The sequence below is a fragment of the Choloepus didactylus genome, chromosome 4 (assembly GCF_015220235.1).
Source record: "Choloepus didactylus isolate mChoDid1 chromosome 4, mChoDid1.pri, whole genome shotgun sequence".
NCBI classification, from domain to species: Eukaryota; Metazoa; Chordata; class Mammalia; order Pilosa; family Megalonychidae; genus Choloepus; species Choloepus didactylus.
Window position 1 is genome coordinate 137,648,588 of NC_051310.1, and position 20,231 is coordinate 137,668,818.

General features: G+C 37.7%; 1 protein-coding gene and 1 pseudogene across 8 annotated transcripts in view; both read left to right on the plus strand.

The window, feature by feature from the left end:
• Positions 1-20,231, plus strand: part of TP53BP1 (tumor protein p53 binding protein 1) — a 141,327-nt gene that overhangs the window by 68,070 nt on the left and 53,026 nt on the right. For all 8 annotated transcript variants that reach the window (XM_037834143.1, XM_037834146.1, XM_037834145.1 and 5 more), the window contains 2 exons: positions 10,713-10,805; positions 14,420-14,897. In XM_037834143.1, coding sequence (XP_037690071.1) covers positions 10,713-10,805; positions 14,420-14,897 — 571 coding nt within the window. The remainder of the gene's footprint in view (positions 1-10,712; positions 10,806-14,419; positions 14,898-20,231) is intronic.
• Positions 8,010-9,224, plus strand: LOC119532095 (annotated as a pseudogene).

A 20,231-nucleotide genomic window follows, 5' to 3' on the forward strand; every position in this document is an offset into this window, starting at 1 on the left:
TGAATAAGAGTTCCAATTTCTCCACATCCCCTCCAGCATTTGTAGTTTCCTGTTTGTTTAATGGCAGCCATTCTAACTGGTGTTAGATGGTATCTCATTGTGGTCTTAATTTGCATCTCTCTAATAGCTAGTGAAGCTGAACATTTTGTCATGTGTTTCTTGGCCATTTGTATTTCCTCTTCAGAGAACTGTCTTTTCATATCTTTTGCCCATTTTATAATTGGGCTGTCTGTACTATTGTCATTGAGTTGTAGGATTTCTTTGTATATGCAAGATATCAGTTTTTTGTCAGATACATGGTTTCCAAAAATTTTTTCCCATTGAGTTGGCTGCCTCTTTACCTTTTTGAGAAATTCCTTTGAGGTGCAGAAACTTCTAAGCTTGAGGAGTTCCCATTTATCTATTTTCTCTTTTGTTGCTTGTGCTTTGGGTGTAAAGTCTAGGAAGTGGCCGCCTAATACAAGGTCTTGAAGATGTTTTCCTACATTATCTTCTAGGAGTTTTATGGTACTTTCTTTTATATTGAGATCTTTGGTCCATTTTGAGTTAATTTTTGTGTAGGGGGTGAGGTAGGGGTCCTCTTTCATTCTTTTGGATATGGATATCCAACTCTCCCAGCCCCATTTGTTGAAAAGACCATTATGACTCAGTTCAGTGACTTTCGGGACCTTATCAAAGATCAGTCGGCCATAGATCTGAGGGTCTATCTCCGAATTCTCAATTCGATTCCATTGATCTATATGTCTATCTTTGTGCCAGTAGCATGCTGTTTTGGCAACTGTGGCTTTATAATAAGCTTCAAAGTCAGGGAGTGTAAGTCCTCCCACTTCGTTTTTCTTTTTTAGAGTGTCTTTAGCAATTCGAGGCATCTTCCCTTTCCAAATAAATTTGATAACTAGCTTTTCCAAGTCTGCAAAGTAGGTTGTTGGAATTTTGATTGGGATTGCATTGAATCTGTAGATGAGTTTGGGTAGAATTGACATCTTAATGACATTTAGTCTTCCTATCCATGAAAATGGAATATTTTTCCATCTTTTAAGGTCCCCTTCTATTTCTTTTAGTAGAGTTATGTAGTTTTCTTTGTATAGGTCTTTTACATCTTTGGTTAAGTTTATTCCTAGGTACTTGATTTTTTTAGTTGCTATTGAAAATGGTATCTTTTTCTTGAGTGTCTCTTCAGTTTGTTCATTTCTAGCATATAGAAACATTACTGACTTATGTGCATTAACCTTGTATCCCGTTACTTTGCTAAATTTGTTTATTAGCTCTAGTAGCTGTATCGTCGATTTCTCAGGGTTTTCTAGATATAAGATCATATCATCTGCAAACAATGACAGTTTTACTTCTTCTTTTCCAATTTGGATGCCTTTTATTTCTTTGTCTTGCCGGATTGCCCTGGCTAGCACTTCCAGCACAATGTTGAATAACAGTGGTGACAGCGGGCATCCTTGTCTTGTTCCTGATGTTAGAGGGAAGGCTTTCAGTCTCTCACCATTGAGTACTATGCTGGCTGTGGGTTTTTCATATATGCTCTTTATCATGTTGAGGAAGTTTCCTTCAATTCCTACCTTTTGAAGTGTTTTTATCAAAAAAGGGATGTTGGATTTTGTCAAATGCTTTTTCAGCATCTATTGAGATGATCAATTGATTTTTCCCTTTCGAGTTTTTAATGTGTTGTAATACATTGATTGTTTTTCTTATGTTGAACCATCCTTGCATGCCTGGAATGAACCCCACTTGGTCATGGTGTATGATTTTTTTAATGTGTCTTTGGATTCGATTTGCAAGTATTTTGTTGAGGATTTTTGCATCTGTATTCATTAGGGAGATTGGCCGGTAGTTTTCCTTTTTTGTAGCATCTTTGCCTGGTTTTGGTATTAGATTGATGTTAGCTTCATAAAATGAGTTAGGTAGTGTTCCATTTTTTTCAATGTTTTGAAAGAGTTTGAGTAAGATTGGTGTTAGTTCTTTCTGGAAAGTTTGGTAGAATTCCCCTGTGAAGCCATCTGGCCCTGGGCATTTATTTGTGGGAAGATTTTTGATGACTGATTGGATCTCTTTGCTTGTGATGGGTTGGTTGAGGTCTTCTATTTCTTCTCTGGTCAGTCTAGGTTGTTCAAATGTTTCCAGGAAATTGTCCATTTCTTCTACATTATCCAGTTTGTTGCCATACAGTTGTTCATAATATCCTCTTATAATTTTTTTAATTTCTTCAGGATCTGCAGTTATGTTACCTTTTTCATTCATTATTTTGTTTCTATGGGGCTTCTCTCTTTTTGATTTTGTCAGTCTAGCTAGGGGCTTGTCAATCTTGTTGATCTTCTCAAAGAACCAACTTTTGGTGGTATTTATCCTCTCTATTGTTTTTTTGTTCTCTATGTCATTTATTTCTGCTTTAATCCTTGTTATTTCTTTTCTTGTACTTGGTTTAGGATTGGTTTGCTGTTCATTTTCTAGCTTCTTCAGTTGATCCATTAGTTCTTTGATTTTGGCTTTTCTTCCTTTTTAATATATGCGTTTAGTGCTATAAATTTCCCCCTTAGCACTGCTTTTGCTGCATCCCATAGGTTTTGGTATGTTGTGTTCTCATTTTCATTCGTCTCTATATATTTAGCAATTTCTCTTGCTATTTCTTCTTTAACCCACTGATTGTTTAGGAGTGTGTTGTTTAACCTCCAGGTATTTGTGAATTTTCTAAGTCTCTGATGGTTATTGACTTCTAATTGTATTCCATTGTGGTCAGAGAATGTGCTTTGAATAATTTCAATCTTTTTAAATTTATTGAGGCTTGTTTTATGTCCCAGCATATGATCTATTCTGGAGAAAGTTCCATGAGCACTAGAAAAGTATGTGTATCCTGGTGATTTGGGATGTAATGTCCTGTATATGTCTGTTAAATCTAATTCATTTATCAGATTGTTTAGGTTTTCAGTTTCCTTATTGGTCTTCTGTCTGGTTGATCTATCTATAGGAGAGAGTGATGTGTTGAAGTCTCCCACAATTATTGTGGAAACATCAATTGCTTCCTTTAGTTTTGCCAGTGTTTCTCTCATGTATTTTGTGGCACCATGATTGGGTGCATAGACATTTACGATTGTTATTTCTTCTTGCTGAATTGCCCCTTTTATTAGTATGTAGTGGCCTTCTTTGTCTCTCAAAACATCCCTGCATTTGAAGTCTATTTTATCTGAGATTAATATTGCTACACCTGCTTTCTTTTGGCTGTAGCTTGCGTGAAATATTTTTTTCCATCCTTTCACTTTCAGTTTCTTTGTGTCCCTGTGTCTAAGATGAGTCTCTTGTATGCAACATATTGATGGTTCATTTTTTTGGATCCATTCTGCGAATCTATATCTTTTAATTGGGGAGTTTAATCCATTTACATTCAACGTTAAAACCGTGAAGGCATTTCTTGAATCGGCCATCTTATCCTTTGGTTTATGTTTGCCATATTTTTCCCTCTCTCTATTAATATCCTTTATTGTACCCATACCGAATCTCTTTAGTACTGAACCTTTCTCCAAGTCTCTCTGTCCTGTCTTTGTTTCTCTGTCTGTAGGGCTCCCTTTAGTATCTCCAGTAGGGCAGGTCTCTTGTTAGCAAATTCTGTCAGCATTTGTTTGTCTGTGAAAAATTTAAGCTCTCCCTCAAATTTGAAGGAGAGCTTTGCTGGATAAAGTATTCTTGGCTGGAAATTTTTCTCACTCAGAATTTTAAATATATCGTGCCACTGCCTTCTTGCCTCCATGGTGGCTGCTGAGTAGTAATTACTTAGTCTTATGCTGTTTCCTTTGTATGTGGTGAATTGCTTTTCTCTTGCTGCTTTCAGAACTTGCTCCTTCTCTTCCGTGTTTGACCGTGTGATCAGTATATGTCTCGGAGTGGGTTTATTTGGATTTATTCTATTTGGAGTTCGCTGATCATTTATGATTTGTGTATTTATGTTGTTTTGAAGATTTGGGAAGTTTTCCCCAACAATTTCTTTGAATACTCTTCCTAGACCTTTACCCTTTTCTTCCCCTTCTGGGACACCAGTGAATCTTATATTTGGACGTTTCATATTATCTATCATATCCCTGAGGTCCATTTCGATTTTTTCAATTTTTTTCCCCATTCTTTCTTTTATGCTTTCATTTTCCATTCTGTCATCTTCCAGGTCACTGATTCGTTGTTCAACTTCCTCTAGTCTTGTACTATGAGTGTCCAGAATCTTTTTAATTTGGTCAACAGTGTCTTTAATTTCCATAAGATCATCCATTTTTTTATTTAGTCTTGCAATGTCTTCTTTATGCTCTTCTAGCGTCTTCTTGATTTCCTTCATATCCCGTACTATGGTCTCATTGTTCATCTTTAGTTCTTTGAGTAGCTGCTCTAGGTGCTGTGTCTCTTCTGGTCTTTTGATTTGGATGCTTGGGCTTGGGTTATCCATATCGTCTGGTTTTTTCATATGCTTTATAATTTTCTGTTGTTTTTGGCCTTGTGGCATTTGCTGAACTTGATAGGGTTCTTTTAGGGTTTGTAGACCTATTGAAGTCCTTATCTCTAATTTATCAGATCTACAGCTTCGTGGAGTACACTTTCTCTAGCTAACCAGCAGGTGGCGTCCACGAGCCACCTGTTCTCCACAAGCCAGTTCTCCCCTGCTTAGCCTTTTTGGTGAGTGGGAGAGTGAGTCTTGTGGGGCCCAATTGGTGTACCAAGCTTGCATGTGTAGTTGGTGTTGCCTGCCCTGTATGTGGGGCGTGTTTCTGGGCAGTCGGGGAGGGGGGGTGGCCCTAACAATCAAATCTCCCTGATGATCCTAGAGTTTTAAAGCTGCTGCAATAGTCTAATCCTTCAGTTCAGTCCTGCCATAGTTTGTCTCTGCCACTGACCCACAAGTCCTTGGTATTGGCGTATGGCTCCTGAGCCTTGCAATTGGGCCCCTCTTCCAGGCCGTACACCCCGGGTCCTCTGTTGAGGGATGACTGTGCTATGTCACAGGTGAGTACCGTCCCCCCAGGGCAGTTCTGGGCTGCTGGGCTGTGTAGGGAGGCTCCCAGTCTGCTCAAATGATGGCTGAATGGGGCTTTGTTAATTCACACTGCTCCACCTTCCCAGCTCTGGGACAATCAGCTAAGGTTGCAGGGAAGGCTAATGTCCACACCCAGTTTTGTGGTGTGTGCCTGTTATTTGAAGCACTTCTGTCACACTGGGTTGTCTGGGGCAGCTCTGGGCTATGGGGCTGGCGATGGGCAGGAGTGTTTCCTGTCCACCAGGATGGTGGCTGTGAGCGGACACCCCGATTTTCTTGGGAAGTTGTGGTGTTTAGTGAATTTTCTCAGCCACTGGATTATTGCCTTTTGTCTCAGAGCTCTCTTAGTTCTGCTCTTGACTTGACATGCCCAAATTGCAATTCTTTGAAGCTTTCTGTATTGGGCTTCTTAGAGTAATTGTTTTAGAAAAAGAAAAAAGGATTAAAAAAAAAAAAAAAAAAAAAAGGGCCCTCCTCAGAGATCTAATGGGTTATTGAAATGCTAATAGACAAAGCATCCAGGGCCATTAAGGAAAGGTCCACAGGGCAGAGAGATCAGCTTTTCTTCGGGATTTGCATATGCGCCTCAAGGCCTGAGCTCCGCCCTTCCCCTTTCTGTGTTCACCAGAACTCCAAAAATCCTCCGCTTTTATTTTGGAGTTTTTCGTGTTGTTTTTTTTTCTATGCCTGTCTCCTCTCTGCTGGGCTGGCTGCTCTCAGATTCTCTGGTGTCTGGTCTCAGTCTATCTATGGTTGGAGTATGGATCAGTAGAATGAGTTTCCGAGAAGGGCTACCACTGCAGTTCTCCCTTCTCCTTCCCGGAGGTGGCAGCCCCTCCTCCCACGGGACTGAGCCTGGCAGGGAGGGCCGCGGATCCCCTGGCCACAAAACTTACAGATTTCGCTGATCTCAGCAGTTCGACATTTTCATGAGTGTTGTATGAAGTATGCCCAAAGACAGATTGCTCTGTGGTGTCCAGTCCACGCAGTTCCTGGCTTTTTACCTACTTTCCTGGAGGAGTAACTAAAACTTACAGCTCACCAGTCTGCCATCTTGCCCCGCCTCTCTACCAGTCTGTTTTTAAGTGTAGTCTGGAACTGGAGTCTGTCCAGATTACTTGTTCTCACTGCTCTTGCCTCATTTTTCTTTGTCTCTTTAAAACAGTATTTTATTATGGAAGGTTTGAAGCTTATACAAAAGTAGAGAGAGTAAGTAGTGTTAAAAATCTTTCATGCAGTTTAGGGATCACACAGCTTTATTGAGTGATTCATGAATCAGGCAGTATCTCATTCAGAATACAGAAGGGAGCTCTGCTGAGGGAGGTGGTTGGGGGAGCTTATATAGGGCAAAAATGGAAGCAAGCGAGGGAATGTTCTTTTGGCCGATATTTAATTTCCATTTTATATAGGGCAGTCTTACAAAGTGAGGAGCAGATACATTGGTACCATGATAAGCTTTCTCTACTGGATTGAAACTGGTTTATCACCAGATGTTGCATATCTGCAGCTGTGTAGGGTGTCTTCTGTTTTTGCAGAAAACCCTGGTGTGTCAATTGTTTTTGTCTTCTGGAAAAGCCTTTCTTTGAAAGGGGTTCCCTCTCGGCAATGCCCAATGCAAGTGGCCATTTTATTTTACTTGACGATATTATAAAGAACCACTTTGTATTCATTGACTAGTTTCAAAAATTTATCAACTCATGGCCAATCTTGATTCATTTATAAATTCTTCTATTCCCTCTTACCTCCCCCTCACTTCTACTGATTTATTTTGGAGTTATTTTCCAGCATTATATCATTGTAACTGTAAATAACAATGCAGTCTCTAAAAGATAAGGATTCTTATTTTAAACTTAACCACAGTACTATTATCATACTTTAAAAATTGATGTTGAGTCCTTTTAATGTCATCAGATATTCAGTGTTCAGATTTCCCTGATGCTTCATAAATATTTTTTTGCTATTTATGGATAGCAAATAAGGGCCACATATTGAAGTTAGCTGTTACATCTCTTACAATCTGTAGGGTCCCTGTCCTGGCAAACTGGGTTGTTTGTCCTGCACTCTGGATTTTGCTGAATAACATCTTTATGGTCTTCTTTAATACTGTCCTTTTTACATTTTGTTTTTTTTTTTTTAGATTCAGTTTTATTGAAATATATTCACATACCATACGATCCATGGCATACGATCAGCTGTTCACAGTACGATCATATAGTTATGCGTTCATCACCACAATTTATTTCTGAACATTTTCCTTGCATCAGAAAGAATCAGAATCAGAATAAAAAATAAAAGTGAAAAAAAGAACACCCAAACCATCTCCCCATCCCACCCTATTTGTCATTTAGTTTTTATCCCCATTTTTCTACTCATCCACCCCTATACTCGATGAAGGGAGTGTGATCCACAAGGTTTTCACAGTCACACTGTCTCCCCTTGTAATCTACATTATTATATAATCGTCTTCAGGAGTCCAGACTGCTGGGTTGGAGTTGGTAGTTTCAGGTATTTACTTCTAGCTATTCCAATACATTAAAACCTAAGAGGTGTTATCTATATAGTGCATAAAAATGTCCACCAGAGTGACCTGTCGACTCCATTTGAACTCTCAGCCACTGAAACTATTTCATCTCATTTTGCATCCCCCTTTTGGTCAAAAAGATATTCTCAATCCCTTGATGCCAGGTCCAGATTCATCCCCGGGAGTCATATCCTTTGTTGCTAGGGAGATTTACACCCCTGGGAGCCTCTGACTCTTCTCTGAGAGTTTTTTATTATGCTAATGTGAAACAAGTATGTAGAAATAGCATTTTGGTTTAAGGCTCATTTGAAGTTTGGGAAGCAGAGAAAGGATTCGATTCCCTCTGTACCTGAAAGGAAAATCTCCAGAGGTACTTTTCCTTTCAAAACTAACCATTGATTTCTAGTTCCGGCTCCACCTCCACTACTTCGTTTGTTCCTGGCTTTGCAGCGTCCTCATTCACCTTTTTCCACTATGCCCAGTGGACTTCTGAAGGCTGTGTGGTGACTTATGTGAAGCTGAGTCAGTAGTGGGACTAGCACTTCTGGGGTGACAATGAAGAACAAGAAAAATTACTGAAGAAAAGCTGTACGTTGAATGTTGGAAACCTTTCCTTTTACACAACTGAAGAACAAATTTATGAACTCATCAGCAAAAGTGATGACATAAAGAAAATCATTATGGGCCTGTATAAAATGGAAAAAAAAAAGCAGCATGTGGATTCTGTTTCATGGAGTAGTATTCAAGAACAGAAGCAGAAAATACCATGTGGTACATAAGTGGAGCTCGTCTAGATGACCTGATCATTTGCACAGACTGGGACAAAGGCTTTAAGGAGGGCCGGCAATATGGCTAGGTGCCATCTGGGGCCAGGTATAAGATGAGTATCTGCAAGACTGTGATGCTGGTAGAGGAGGCTGTGGAAAACTGGCACAAAACCAGTGAGTGGGTGAGAGGCCCATCAGTGAAAAACTTACTCCTTGGCCTGTTGAATTTGTTGAAGAGCAATACTGAAGGTCTGCAAAACCATCTGTTCTTACCAACCTTTGATCAGTGCCTCTACTGAGCTGGCAGCCTCTTCATGGTTTTCCTCTCTGAAAATTATTAAAGGATAGAATCCAAAAGAATGCCTTTCATTTTAGTCTTGAAATCTTGGCTTACCAGAATGATTTTCTGTTATCAGGTCACAAATTGTGTTCCATGATGACAGATTAGATTTTTGATGTTGATTAATTTGTCAGTCCAAAACATCACACTTTTTTTAAGGAAGATTGGAAAAATTAAAATATTTGTTTTACCCTGTTTGAGTCTGAGTAGGTTCATGATCTACACTGGGGCCTGGATTTTTTTTTTAAGTTGGCGTAAGATTAATAAATGGAGTTTTGCTATGTAGTGTAGCCTTGCTTTACATTAGTAACAGATGTTTGAGAGCTGAATTTGTTTTCTATGTTGACTTCTAGTCTCTAAAGGCAAACTTAGAGTCAAGGGGCCTACCTACGTAGTTGGTACAAAAGTTAAGCCTTAGACAGCCCCTCGGGGATACCACTTGCATCCCTGTTTTATATGGTCCTTCAGGAAATGCAAGTGGCAGTCTTGAAGGCTGTTTACTAAACACATTTTTCAAAAGATGTACAAGTTTTACCTAAAGCTAAAGAAAGCATGAGTTCATATTACTGAGGACTTCAAATGCTCTGGGGTTGCCGGGGGTGGGTGGGGTCGGGGCACTGTCAGTAGGAAATGTGATGAAATAATAAGGGATGAGTTAAAACATTGCCTTGAAATTATGAAGGTTGCTTTGAGGGCCATCAGATTTATTTTAATTTTCAGAATGATCTGGGGAATGGAGTGGATTTAAAGAGCTTGAAGATCAAGAAAATCCTTAACACAATGATCAGATAAGCTTCCCTCAGAAATGTCTTTTTCAGCCAATTCTTGTTTTGAAGTCTGTTTTGTTTTTGCCCCATGTCAAATAAATTACACTTTTATTTATTTATTATGTATTTTTATTTATTTATTATGTATTAATATGTAAATTTATTATGTATTTGTAAGGCAAAAGTGATTTGTCTGTAATACTCTGTGTGAGCTATTGCCCACTTAAAACCGCTAGTCTAATATAATTTTCCCTGATACAAGTGAAGTGGTTTCTAAAAGTTGGGGCCAAAATAACTAATGTGAACATCTTCTTTCATGTTACAGTATCTGGGTTTTCTCATGAAATTCAGTATGCTGTTTGAATTTTTAAAAGAGCTGTTAAGTAGTGAGTGCTTAAGAAGAAATATTTGCAGACATTTTTTTTTCTTTTTTTTTAATCTTCATTTTATTGAGATATATTCACATACCATGCAGTCATACAAAACAAATCGTACATTCGATTGTTCACAGTACCATTACGTAGTTGTACATTCATCACCTAAATCAATCCCTGACACCTTCATTAGCACACACAAAAATAACAAGAATAATAATTAAAGTAATAAAGAGCAATTGAAGTAAAAAAGAACACTGGGTACCTTTGTGTGTTTGTTTGTTTCCTTCCCCTATTTTTCTACTCATCCATCCATAAACTAGACAAAGTGGAGTGTGGTCCTTATGGTTTTCCCAATCCCATTGTCACCCCTCATAAGCTACATTTTTATACAATTGTCTTCGAGATTCATGGGTTCTGGGTTGTAGTTTGATAGTTTCAGGTATCCACCACCAGCTACCCCAATTCTTTAGAACCTAAAAATGGTTGTCTGAATTGTGCGTAAGAGTGCCCACCAGAGTGACCTCTCGGCTCCTTTTGGAATCTCTCTGCCACTGAAGCTTATTTCATTTCCTTTCACATCCCCCTTTTGGTCAAGAAGATGTTCTCCGTCCCACAATGCCAGGTCTACATTCCTCCCCGGGAGTCATATTCCACGTTGCCAGGGAGATTCACTACCCTGGGTGGCAGACATTTAATTTAATGAAGATATACTGTTTGTTTTTTCTGATTTCTTTTTACATTACAGTTGTAATTAATGTATCTTATCTTCTTTTGTAGTAAACATAACTCAGATTTCTACAGGTCCTGAAACCACAGAGTGGTCCCTATTTGAATTGTCTCTTCTGTGACAAGTCACCTTTCAATAAAGTTGAACCAACTTAAAAAAAAAAAAAATAACATATTGTATTACTGTAATTTGTTATCAGTCCCCAGAAGACTACATCTGTATTTAGCTGCATCTGTGAAGCCCAGCAAGAAGATGAGGCTCAAAGTCAGGATTCCTCTTCCACGTCCACCAGGCAAGCATTATTTTCACAGCTATATTAATTCACAAAATGGTTGGTACCAAAATCAAACATGTATTGCTATTAACTAGTGATCTGGAGCTTACTATTTATCCGAGGGACTTGGGTATATTCTAGATGGAGTCATAAATGTGATGTCATGAGAATTTTATTTATTGTTTTATACATACAGAATTTTTGTCTTTACATGCCAGTTTTGTCAATTTGAAATGACTCATTCTTCATAACCATACAATTCTACATTCCTAAGATTATTTCTTTTTCCTTAGTTTTAGAAATGTTTTCTTTTAACAGATATTTAAATTCTCTCTAGTTTCCCATAGCTTACGTTTTTCTTAAAAAAAAAAAAAAATCTGGAATGCTTAAGTTATCAGACTTGATGGAATTAAGATTTTCCCATAATTTCTTTATTCTGTATTCCTTAGAATAGTCCTGAAGCAGAAACAGAAATCTGAGTTAAAAGACATTTTTTCTCTATTTAAACAATTAAAGAGTAGCCCATTGGAATATATGATTCTTATATTTAGTATACATTAATAAGTAATGGCTATGGGAATAAGCTTGTATTTTTGTTAGGAGGTGATATTCATCTCTAGAATTCAGTGATTTTGTAATTATGGAAGATGTTAATGTTTTGTTTGTCGGTAGGTATGGTTTTATTAGTGGGTATTTGCAGCATAATTTTTACATTCTTTATTGATAGAAATACTTAGAAGAACATTTCAATGCTTTTAATTGACACTTTAATTATTGACTGTAAGCTTGTTGATATTCTTGGGAATTGAATAACCCAGATGCCAAGGAGATCATATCCTCTATTGTATTGAAAGCTTGTTAGATGAAATGCCACCTGGTAGATTCCAAAAGTAGTGTAGTAATGGCTCAACAATTACTAAATTTGTTGATGACATTATATTGTCTTCCTGTTATATTAGAATATCTTAATTAGAAGTGTGAAGATGTTGGTGATACTGTTTTAACTGTGGCAGAACAAGGGCCTGAGAATCCAGCTGCATTTGATACTAGTTGCTTCACAGACATACCTACACTCAGAATAGAATGGTTATAAGTTTGTTTTTTCTTCTCTTTCACTTTGGATTAATTTTATCTGGGCTTTTTTTTTTTGGCTAAAATTTGCTTTGTTAATATCAGTTTCTAAATCTGGCATATAGTGACCAGAGTAGAATTGTGTAGCTGCAATTAGTTGAAAAAGTAAGGTTTGGTCCTTCTTATAAATTATTGGATTTCTCTTGGCTTCTTATGCCTTCTTTCTTATTTCTTTGGGCATTAATAAATATCTTAGTGGTGGAGTTTTCTTAGTTGTTTTGTTTGTCTAAGGATTCGGAAACTTGGAAGGAGGAAGGTACTATTTTCAGTGTGTGTTGCAATTAAGGCTTTGTTCCTTACCTACTATTCTATGTTGATAGTAATCAGAAAATCTTGTCAACCCAAACAATATATATGAATCTAGGGGAAAATGACTGTGATTTCAATCTTTGTCATTTGATGCTAATGTGAGAATGACATCTCTGATATTTGATAGGAATCTACTGAATATTGCTTATTTACAGTGATACGCCTTTTGGCCTTCAAAGAGAAAAGAGTTATTCTGATTAACTCTTGGGAGAGCAACAAAATAAGCAACTTGGTATTTGTCTCTTGAGGGGAAAAAATCCAAAATAAAACAGAACTTTGTTTAGAAGTGAAATTCCATTCAGTAGTCTACCCTGAATAATAGCTTCTGAGTAAAAAGTGCATGCTTGTGTTCAGTGTGGGGAACATTGGTAATTCAGTTCTTGAAATGATTAATCCAGTCTTTTCTAGTTTTTGACTCACACTGTTGCTCAGCTATTGATGTGTTACATGTATTAAAGATTCAAACATGGGTATTCAGTTCATATAAAAGGTGAATTGAGTCTCTTTAATTGCTCTGTCTTAGGCAGCTAATATTGATTGAGTATCTGCTGTGTACCTAGCACTGTGCTAAGCACTTAATGTACATAGTATTTAATAAACCTGCGTCTCCTAGTGATTGTGTCTTACCTTTTCTCCCTTTGACCCTGTATCCTTATTCATTTGAGATTCGTGAGAGATAGGACACAAGCTACATCGACCAAATGTATCAGGCTCTTCCTGGCTCTTCTGTTATAAATCCCTCTTTGATCTGATCAGGTAACCTGAGCTGAGCAATAGAGAAATGTCAGAAACTTCTCCATTTCTCCTTCTCCTTCAAGATCTAGAGCAGAGCAAGTCCTAAAAGGCTCTTCATGCTTACTTTTCTCTGTTCACCAAGGCCATATTAGTTCCTAAGGATGAGAGCTCCTCTCAAGTAGGCGACAGCCCTAGCTTCAATTTTCTCTGGCCAAACACTTACAGCAACATATGACATGGTTTCTAGACATCATATGATCCGAGGTGTTACCTCCTGGATCTCTGTTTATCCCTTGTAAAATGTGATAGACAACACCAAAACATATTTCAGATAGGGTCTCACCGTGGTCAGTTCAGAATGGATTCCTATTATCTTTATTATGGCTTTTATACATTTAATGTAGGCTAAAATTGCAGTAGTTTGTGTTTGTTGCTCTTGTTGTTTTCATTGACTCTGATTGAGCTTGTAATTTACTGAAAAGTTAAAATGAGGGCCTTTTTCACATCAATTTGCTACTTACATAATTTGTTTATTTAATGTGAGTAGATTTTTGTAGTTGTAATCAATTGAGAGAACATTCATTCTTTTGTTCAAAGTAATTCTTTAATCATATATTTTATATTAAGTCCTCTGCTAGGTATTTTAAATATCAAGATAAATAGGACACTGTTCATATACCAGTGGGAACATTGAGTTTCCGTAGAATTTGCTCTCTCGGAAATAGCCTTGGCCTTTTTATTCTGACATATTGTTATGGATATTTAATAAGTCACATAGGTTCCTCAGAGCTTTATGGTATCTGGTTTATAGGAGACATTCAGCAAATGCTTGTAGGATGAATGAGTGAATCACTGGTATCCAAATGGAAAGACTAAAAGAAAAGAAATATGCTTTATCTTGAGAAGTATCTTTAATGAGCCAAGTCATTCTGAAATGATTAATTTTAGATGTAGCAGCATGGCTAATAAAGCTAGAATCTTACCTATAACTTTATCCTTTATAGAGTAGATTTCTTTTCCTAAAATTATTGGTCAGAAGGGGATGAAGAGTATCTAGAATGTTAGAAGTTAGGAGAGCCAAAGGAGACCTGTTGACTAATTGATTTTTTTTGAAGTAGATCCCTAAGATGTCTTTTGTTTTCTTTAATTTTGATAATGGCATTCTTTACCTCTTCTTTACCTCATTTTCTGTGTCAAGTTTCAGAGTGTATACCTTTTGATGGGAAGAAATTTTATGACTATTTTGTCATAATGGTGAAATAGTTATCTTTCTGTTATTTTTTCACAGGAGTTTAATTAGGATGAGAAACTTCACAGTATTATATGCTTGGCCAACTTAATTTCTCCCTTCCTTACCTCTCTCAAATTGTCAAAATATGCCTCCCTCTTGCCCAGTATTGACACATACATATGTTCTTGCTTATTTGACGTTATTTCTTTATGTGGTTGATTTCCAGGGGAAACTTGCTTCATTTTCCGAGTACTCAGGAAGAAGAGAAGGAAAAATTGCCTGACCAAAGGACCAGGCAGAGTCAACAGCTTATGAAGCCCATTAGCCCTGGCAAGGACCCTGCTTCTCCTTCCTCCCAACAGATGGCAACACAGGGGCCATCTAGTCCTCAAGGAGAACCAATGGAGACAGATGTGTTAGATGGCAAGAAAGAAGGACGGAATGCCTATCAGGAAAAACTTAGTAAGGCCCTGTTTGAAAGGCCGAGCTTAAATAACATAGGAATCCAGACCATAGACCGTTCTTTATGGGTTCCAGAAACTGTTTCAGCAGCAACCCAGACTGTAAAAAATGTGTGTGAGCAGGGGACCAGTACAGTGGACCAGAACGCTGGAAAACAAGATGCTATAGTTCAGACTGACAGAGGGGGTGGTGAGAAACCATCCAGTGCTCCTGGGGATGATACAGAGTCGCTCCATAGCCAGGTAAGTTCCTGTTTATTGGACATCTACAGTATTATCAGCATAATGCTCAAGGTAACCATGAGGTTTGTGTTACTACTCCCATTTCACAGGTAAAGAAACCAACCTGAGGAAGGTTTTTAAGTAACTTGCCCAAGATTTTGCAATCAGTAGGTGGCAGAATTGGAATTTGAACTCAGCATATCTTATTTCAGAATGGTATTCTTTCTCCTATGCTATGTTGTTTTTCTGTTTTTTAAATCATGATCTGTGCAGTATTTTTCTGTTTGTTCATTCCTCTCCCAAAACTGCAGAAATTCTGTTTGTATTTGACTTTTACAGTCACATGTCTTTGTCAGCTCTTACAGATTCAAAATAACATAACCTTTTGGATATAGTGGTCACAGCATATCAGATCCCTGTTTTGCTTATTTGTTTTGTTTATTTTTATCCTTAAAGTGCTTTGCATTCTGCCACATAATAATTTGGCTTCTCTGCCTTACATTTATGTGGAGTTAAATTTGATCTTTTTTTCTCTTATTGTGGTTAAATATATATATTAAAAAAACAATTTACATTTTAACCATTATCATTTTTTAAAGTGTACAATTTAGTGGTATTAATTACATTCACAGTGTTGTGCAACCATTCACGACTATTTCCATAACATTTACATCGACCTATACAGAAACTCTATACGCTTTGAGCAATAACTCCCCAATCCTCTTTCCTCTAGACTCTGGTAACCTCTAATATACTTTCTGTAACCCATAATCTACTTTCTTTATCTAGGACTTTGCCTCTTTTAGATATTTCATATAAGTGAAATCAGATACTCTTTGTTCTTTTGTGTCTGGCTTATGTCACACAACGTCATGTCCTCAAGGTTTGTACCAGAACTTCATTCCTTTTCATGGTTGAATAGCATTCCATTGTATGTACATACTACATTTTGTTTATCCATTCTTCTGTTGCTGGACACTTGGGTTGTTGCCACTTTTTTGGCTCTTGTGAATAATGCTGCTGTTTGAGTCCCTGTTTTCCAATCTTTGAGGTATACCTATATATTTATATACCTAGGAGTGGAATTGCTGGATCATGTAGTAATTCTGTCCTTAGCTTTCTGAGGAATTGCCAAACTGTTTTCCACATGGGCTGCACCATTTTACATTCCTACCAGCAATGTACAAGGGTTCCAGTTTTTCCACATCCTCATCAAGACTAATTTTCCATGATTTCACTGTGGTTTTTATTTGCATTTCCCTAATGATTTCTGATGTTGAGCATCTTCTTATGTGCTTACTTGCCATTTGCATATCATTTTTGGAGAAATGGCTATTCAGATTCTTGTCCCATTTTTTAAATTGGGTTGTTGGTCTTTTTGTTGCTGGGTTGTAAGAGTTATTATATTATGTTATTTGTATATTCTGGAGAGTAAACCCTAAAGATATGTCATTTGCAGATATTTTCTCCCTATTTTTTTTTGTTGGTTGTCTTTTCATTCTCTTAATAGCATCCTTTGATACATAAAAGTTTTAATTTTGATGAAGTCCAGTTTACCTACTTTTTTGTTATTTGTGGTTTTTTTTTTTTTTAAACTAAATCCAGTTTTATTGAGATATAATTGCATACCATGCAGTCATCCATGGTACATGTTCAAGTTTGCTAATGCTGCCGGAATGCAAAACACCAGAAATGGATTGGCTTTTATAAAAGGGGGTTTATTTGGTTACACAGTTGCAGTCTTTAGGCCATAAACTGTCCATCAACAAAGGGTACCTTCATTGGAGAAAGGCCATTGGCGTCCAGAAAACCTCTTTTAGCTGGGAAGGCACGTGGCTGGTGTCTGCTTGCTTCCAGGTTGTGTTTCAAAATGGCGTTCTCCAAAATGTCTGCATCAGCTTCCAATGGCCGTCTTCAAAATGTCTGTCTCACTTCCATCTCACTATGCACTCCTTCTGTCTGAGCTATATAGTGCTCCAGTAAACTAAACAAGGCCCATGCTGAATGGGCGGGGCCACGCCTCTATGGAAATTATCCAATCAGAGTTATCACCTGCAGTTGGGTGAATCATATGTCCATGGACACTGAACCAATAGGTTCCAACCCAATCCACACAACCTAAGCCCCACAAGAATGCATTAAAGAATATGGCTTTTTCTGGGGGACATAAATATACAAACCAGCACAGTGTGTAATCAGCTGTTCGTGGTACCATCATATGCTTATGCATTCATCATCCCAATCTATTTTTTTTAATATTCATTTTATTAAGATGTATTCACATACCACGCAGTCATACAAAACAAATCGTACATTCGATTGTTCACAGTGCCATTACATAGTTGTACATTCATCACCAAAATCAGTCCCTGACACCTTCATTACCACACACACAAAAGTAACAAGAATAATAATTAAAGTGAAAAAGAGCAATTAAAGTACAAAAGAACACTGGGTGCCTTTGTTTGTTTGTTTCCTTCCCCTGTTTTTCTACTCATACATCCATAAACTAGACCAAGGGGAGTGTGGTCCTTATGGCTTTCCCAATCCCATTGTAACCCTCATAAGCTACATTTTAATACAATTTTCTTCAAGATTCATGGGTTCTGGGTTGTAGTTTGATAGTTTCAGGTATCCACCACCAGCTACCCCAATTCTTTAGAACCTAAAAAGGGTTGTCTAAATTGTGCATAAGAGTGCCCACCAGAGTGACCTCTCGGCTCCTTTTGGAATCTCTCTGCCACTGAAGTTTATTTCATTTCCATTCACATCCCCCTTTTGGTCAAGTAGATGTTCTCCATCCCACGATGCTGGGTCTACATTCTTCCCCGGGAGTCATATTCCACGTTGCCAGGGAGATTCACTCCCCCTGGGTGTCTGATCCCACGTAGCGGGGAGGGCAGTGATTTCACCTTTCAAGTTGGCTTAGCTAGAGAGAGAGGGCCACATCTGAGCAACAAAGAGGCATTCGGGAGGAGGCTCTTAGGCACAATTATAGGGAGGCCTAGCCTGTCCTTTGCAGCAACAGTCTTCCCAAGGGCAAATCCTGTGGTAGAGGACTCAGCCCATCAAACGACCTGTCCCCTATATCCGTGGGCATGTTAGCAGCCCTCGCGGTGGGGCAGGCCAACACCCCTGCATTCTCCACCACCTCTTCAAGGGGGCTCTGCATTTTTTTTCTTTTTTTTTTTTTTTTAAATCAACTGTATGAAAAATAAAAAAAAAGTAAAATTAAAAATTAAAAAAACCATACAATAAAAGAACATTTCAAAGAGACCATAACAAGGGAGTAAGAAAAAGGCAACTAACCTAAGCTAACTACTTTACTTCCACCATGTTCCTACTCTACCCCAAGAAAGTAACCTAACAAAGCAACATTTCTGTGAACTTGTTCCTACTATACTCATCAGAAATTAACAGACCATAGTCATTCCAGGGCATTCCCAGAACATTAAATTTACCCATGATAGCTTATCTGTTCTTATTGGATTATTGTTCCCCCTTCCTTAATTACTCTCTATCGCTAGTTCCCCTACATTCTACATTATAAACCATTTGTTTTACATTTTTCGAAGTTCACATTAGTGGCAGCATATAATATTTGTCTTTTTGTGCCTGGCTTATTTCGCTCAGCATTATGTCTTCAAGGTTCATCCATGTTGTCATATGTTTCACGAGATCGTTCCTTCTTACCACCGTGTAGTATTCCATCGTGTGTATATACCACATTTTATTTATCCACTCATCTGTTGAAGGACATTTGGGTTGTTTCCATCTCTTGGCAATTGTGAATAATGCTGCTGTGAACATTGGCGTGCAGATATCTGTTCGTGTCACTGCTTTCCAATCTTCCGGGTATATACCGAGAAGTGCAATCGCTGGATCGAAGGGTAACTCTATATCTAGTTTTCTAAGGAACTGCCAGACTGACTTCCAGAGTGGCTGAACCATTATACAGTCCCACCAACAATGAATAAGAGTTACAGTTTCTCCACATCCCCTCCAGCATTTGTAGTTTGTTTAATGGCAGCCATTCTAACTCGTGTTAGATGGTATATCATTGTGGTCTTACTTGGTATCTCTCTAATAGCTAGTGAAGCTGAACATTTTTTCATGTGTTTCTTGGCCATTTGTATTTCCTCTTCAGAGAACTGTCTTTTCATATCTTTTGCCCATTTTATAATTGGGCTATCTGAACTATCGTCATCGAGTTGTTGGATTTCTTTATATATGCAAGATATCAATCTTTTGTCAGATACATGGTTTCCAAAAATTTTTTCCCATTGAGTTGGCTGCCTCTTTACCTTTTTGAGAAATTCCTTTGAGGTACAGAAACTTCTAAGCTTGAGGAGTTCCCATTTATCTATTTTTTCTTTTGTTGCTTGTGCTTTGGGTGTAAAGTCTAGGAAGTGGCCACCTAATACAAGGTCTTGAAGATGTTTTCCTACATTATCTTCTAGGACTTTTTTGGTACTTTCTTTTATATTGAGATCTTTGATCCATTTTGAGTTAATTTTTGTGTAGGGTGTGAGGTAGGGGTCCTCTATCATTCTTTTGGATATGGATATCCAACTCTCCCAGCCCCATTTGTTGAAAAGACCATTATGACCTAGTTCAGTGACTTTGGGGACCTTATCAAAGATCAGTCGGCCATAGATCTGGGGGTCTGTCTCTGAATTCTCAATTCGATTCCATTGATCTATATGTCTATCTTTGTGCCAGTACCATGCTGTTTTGACAACTGTGGCTTTGTAATAAGCTTCAAAATCAGGGAGTATAAGTCCTCCCACTTCATTTTTCTTTTTTAGAGTGTCTTTAGCAATTTGAGGCATCTTCCCTTTCCAAATTAATTTGATAACTAGGTTTTTCATGTCTGCAAAGTAGGTTGTTGGAATTTTGATTGAGATTGCATTGAATCTGTAGATGAGTTTGGGTAGAATTGACATCTTAATGACATTTAGCCTTCCTATCCATGAACATGGAATATTGTTCCATTTTTTAAGGTCACCTTCTATTTCTTTTAGTAGGGTTATGTAGTTTTCTTTGTATAGGTCTTTTATATCTTTGGTTAAGTTTATTCCTAGGTACTTGATTTTTTTAGTTGCTATTGAAAATGGTATCTTTTCCTTGAGTGTCTCTTCAGTTTGTTCATTTCTAGCATATAGAAACATTACTGACTTATGTGCATTAATCTTGTATCCCACTACTTTGCTTAATTTGTTTATTAGCTCTAGTAGCTTTATCGTTGATTTCTCAGGGTTTTCCAGATATAAGATCATATCATCTGCAAACAATGACAGTTTTACTTCTTCCTTTCCAATTTGGATGCCTTTTATTTCTTTGTCTTGCCGGATT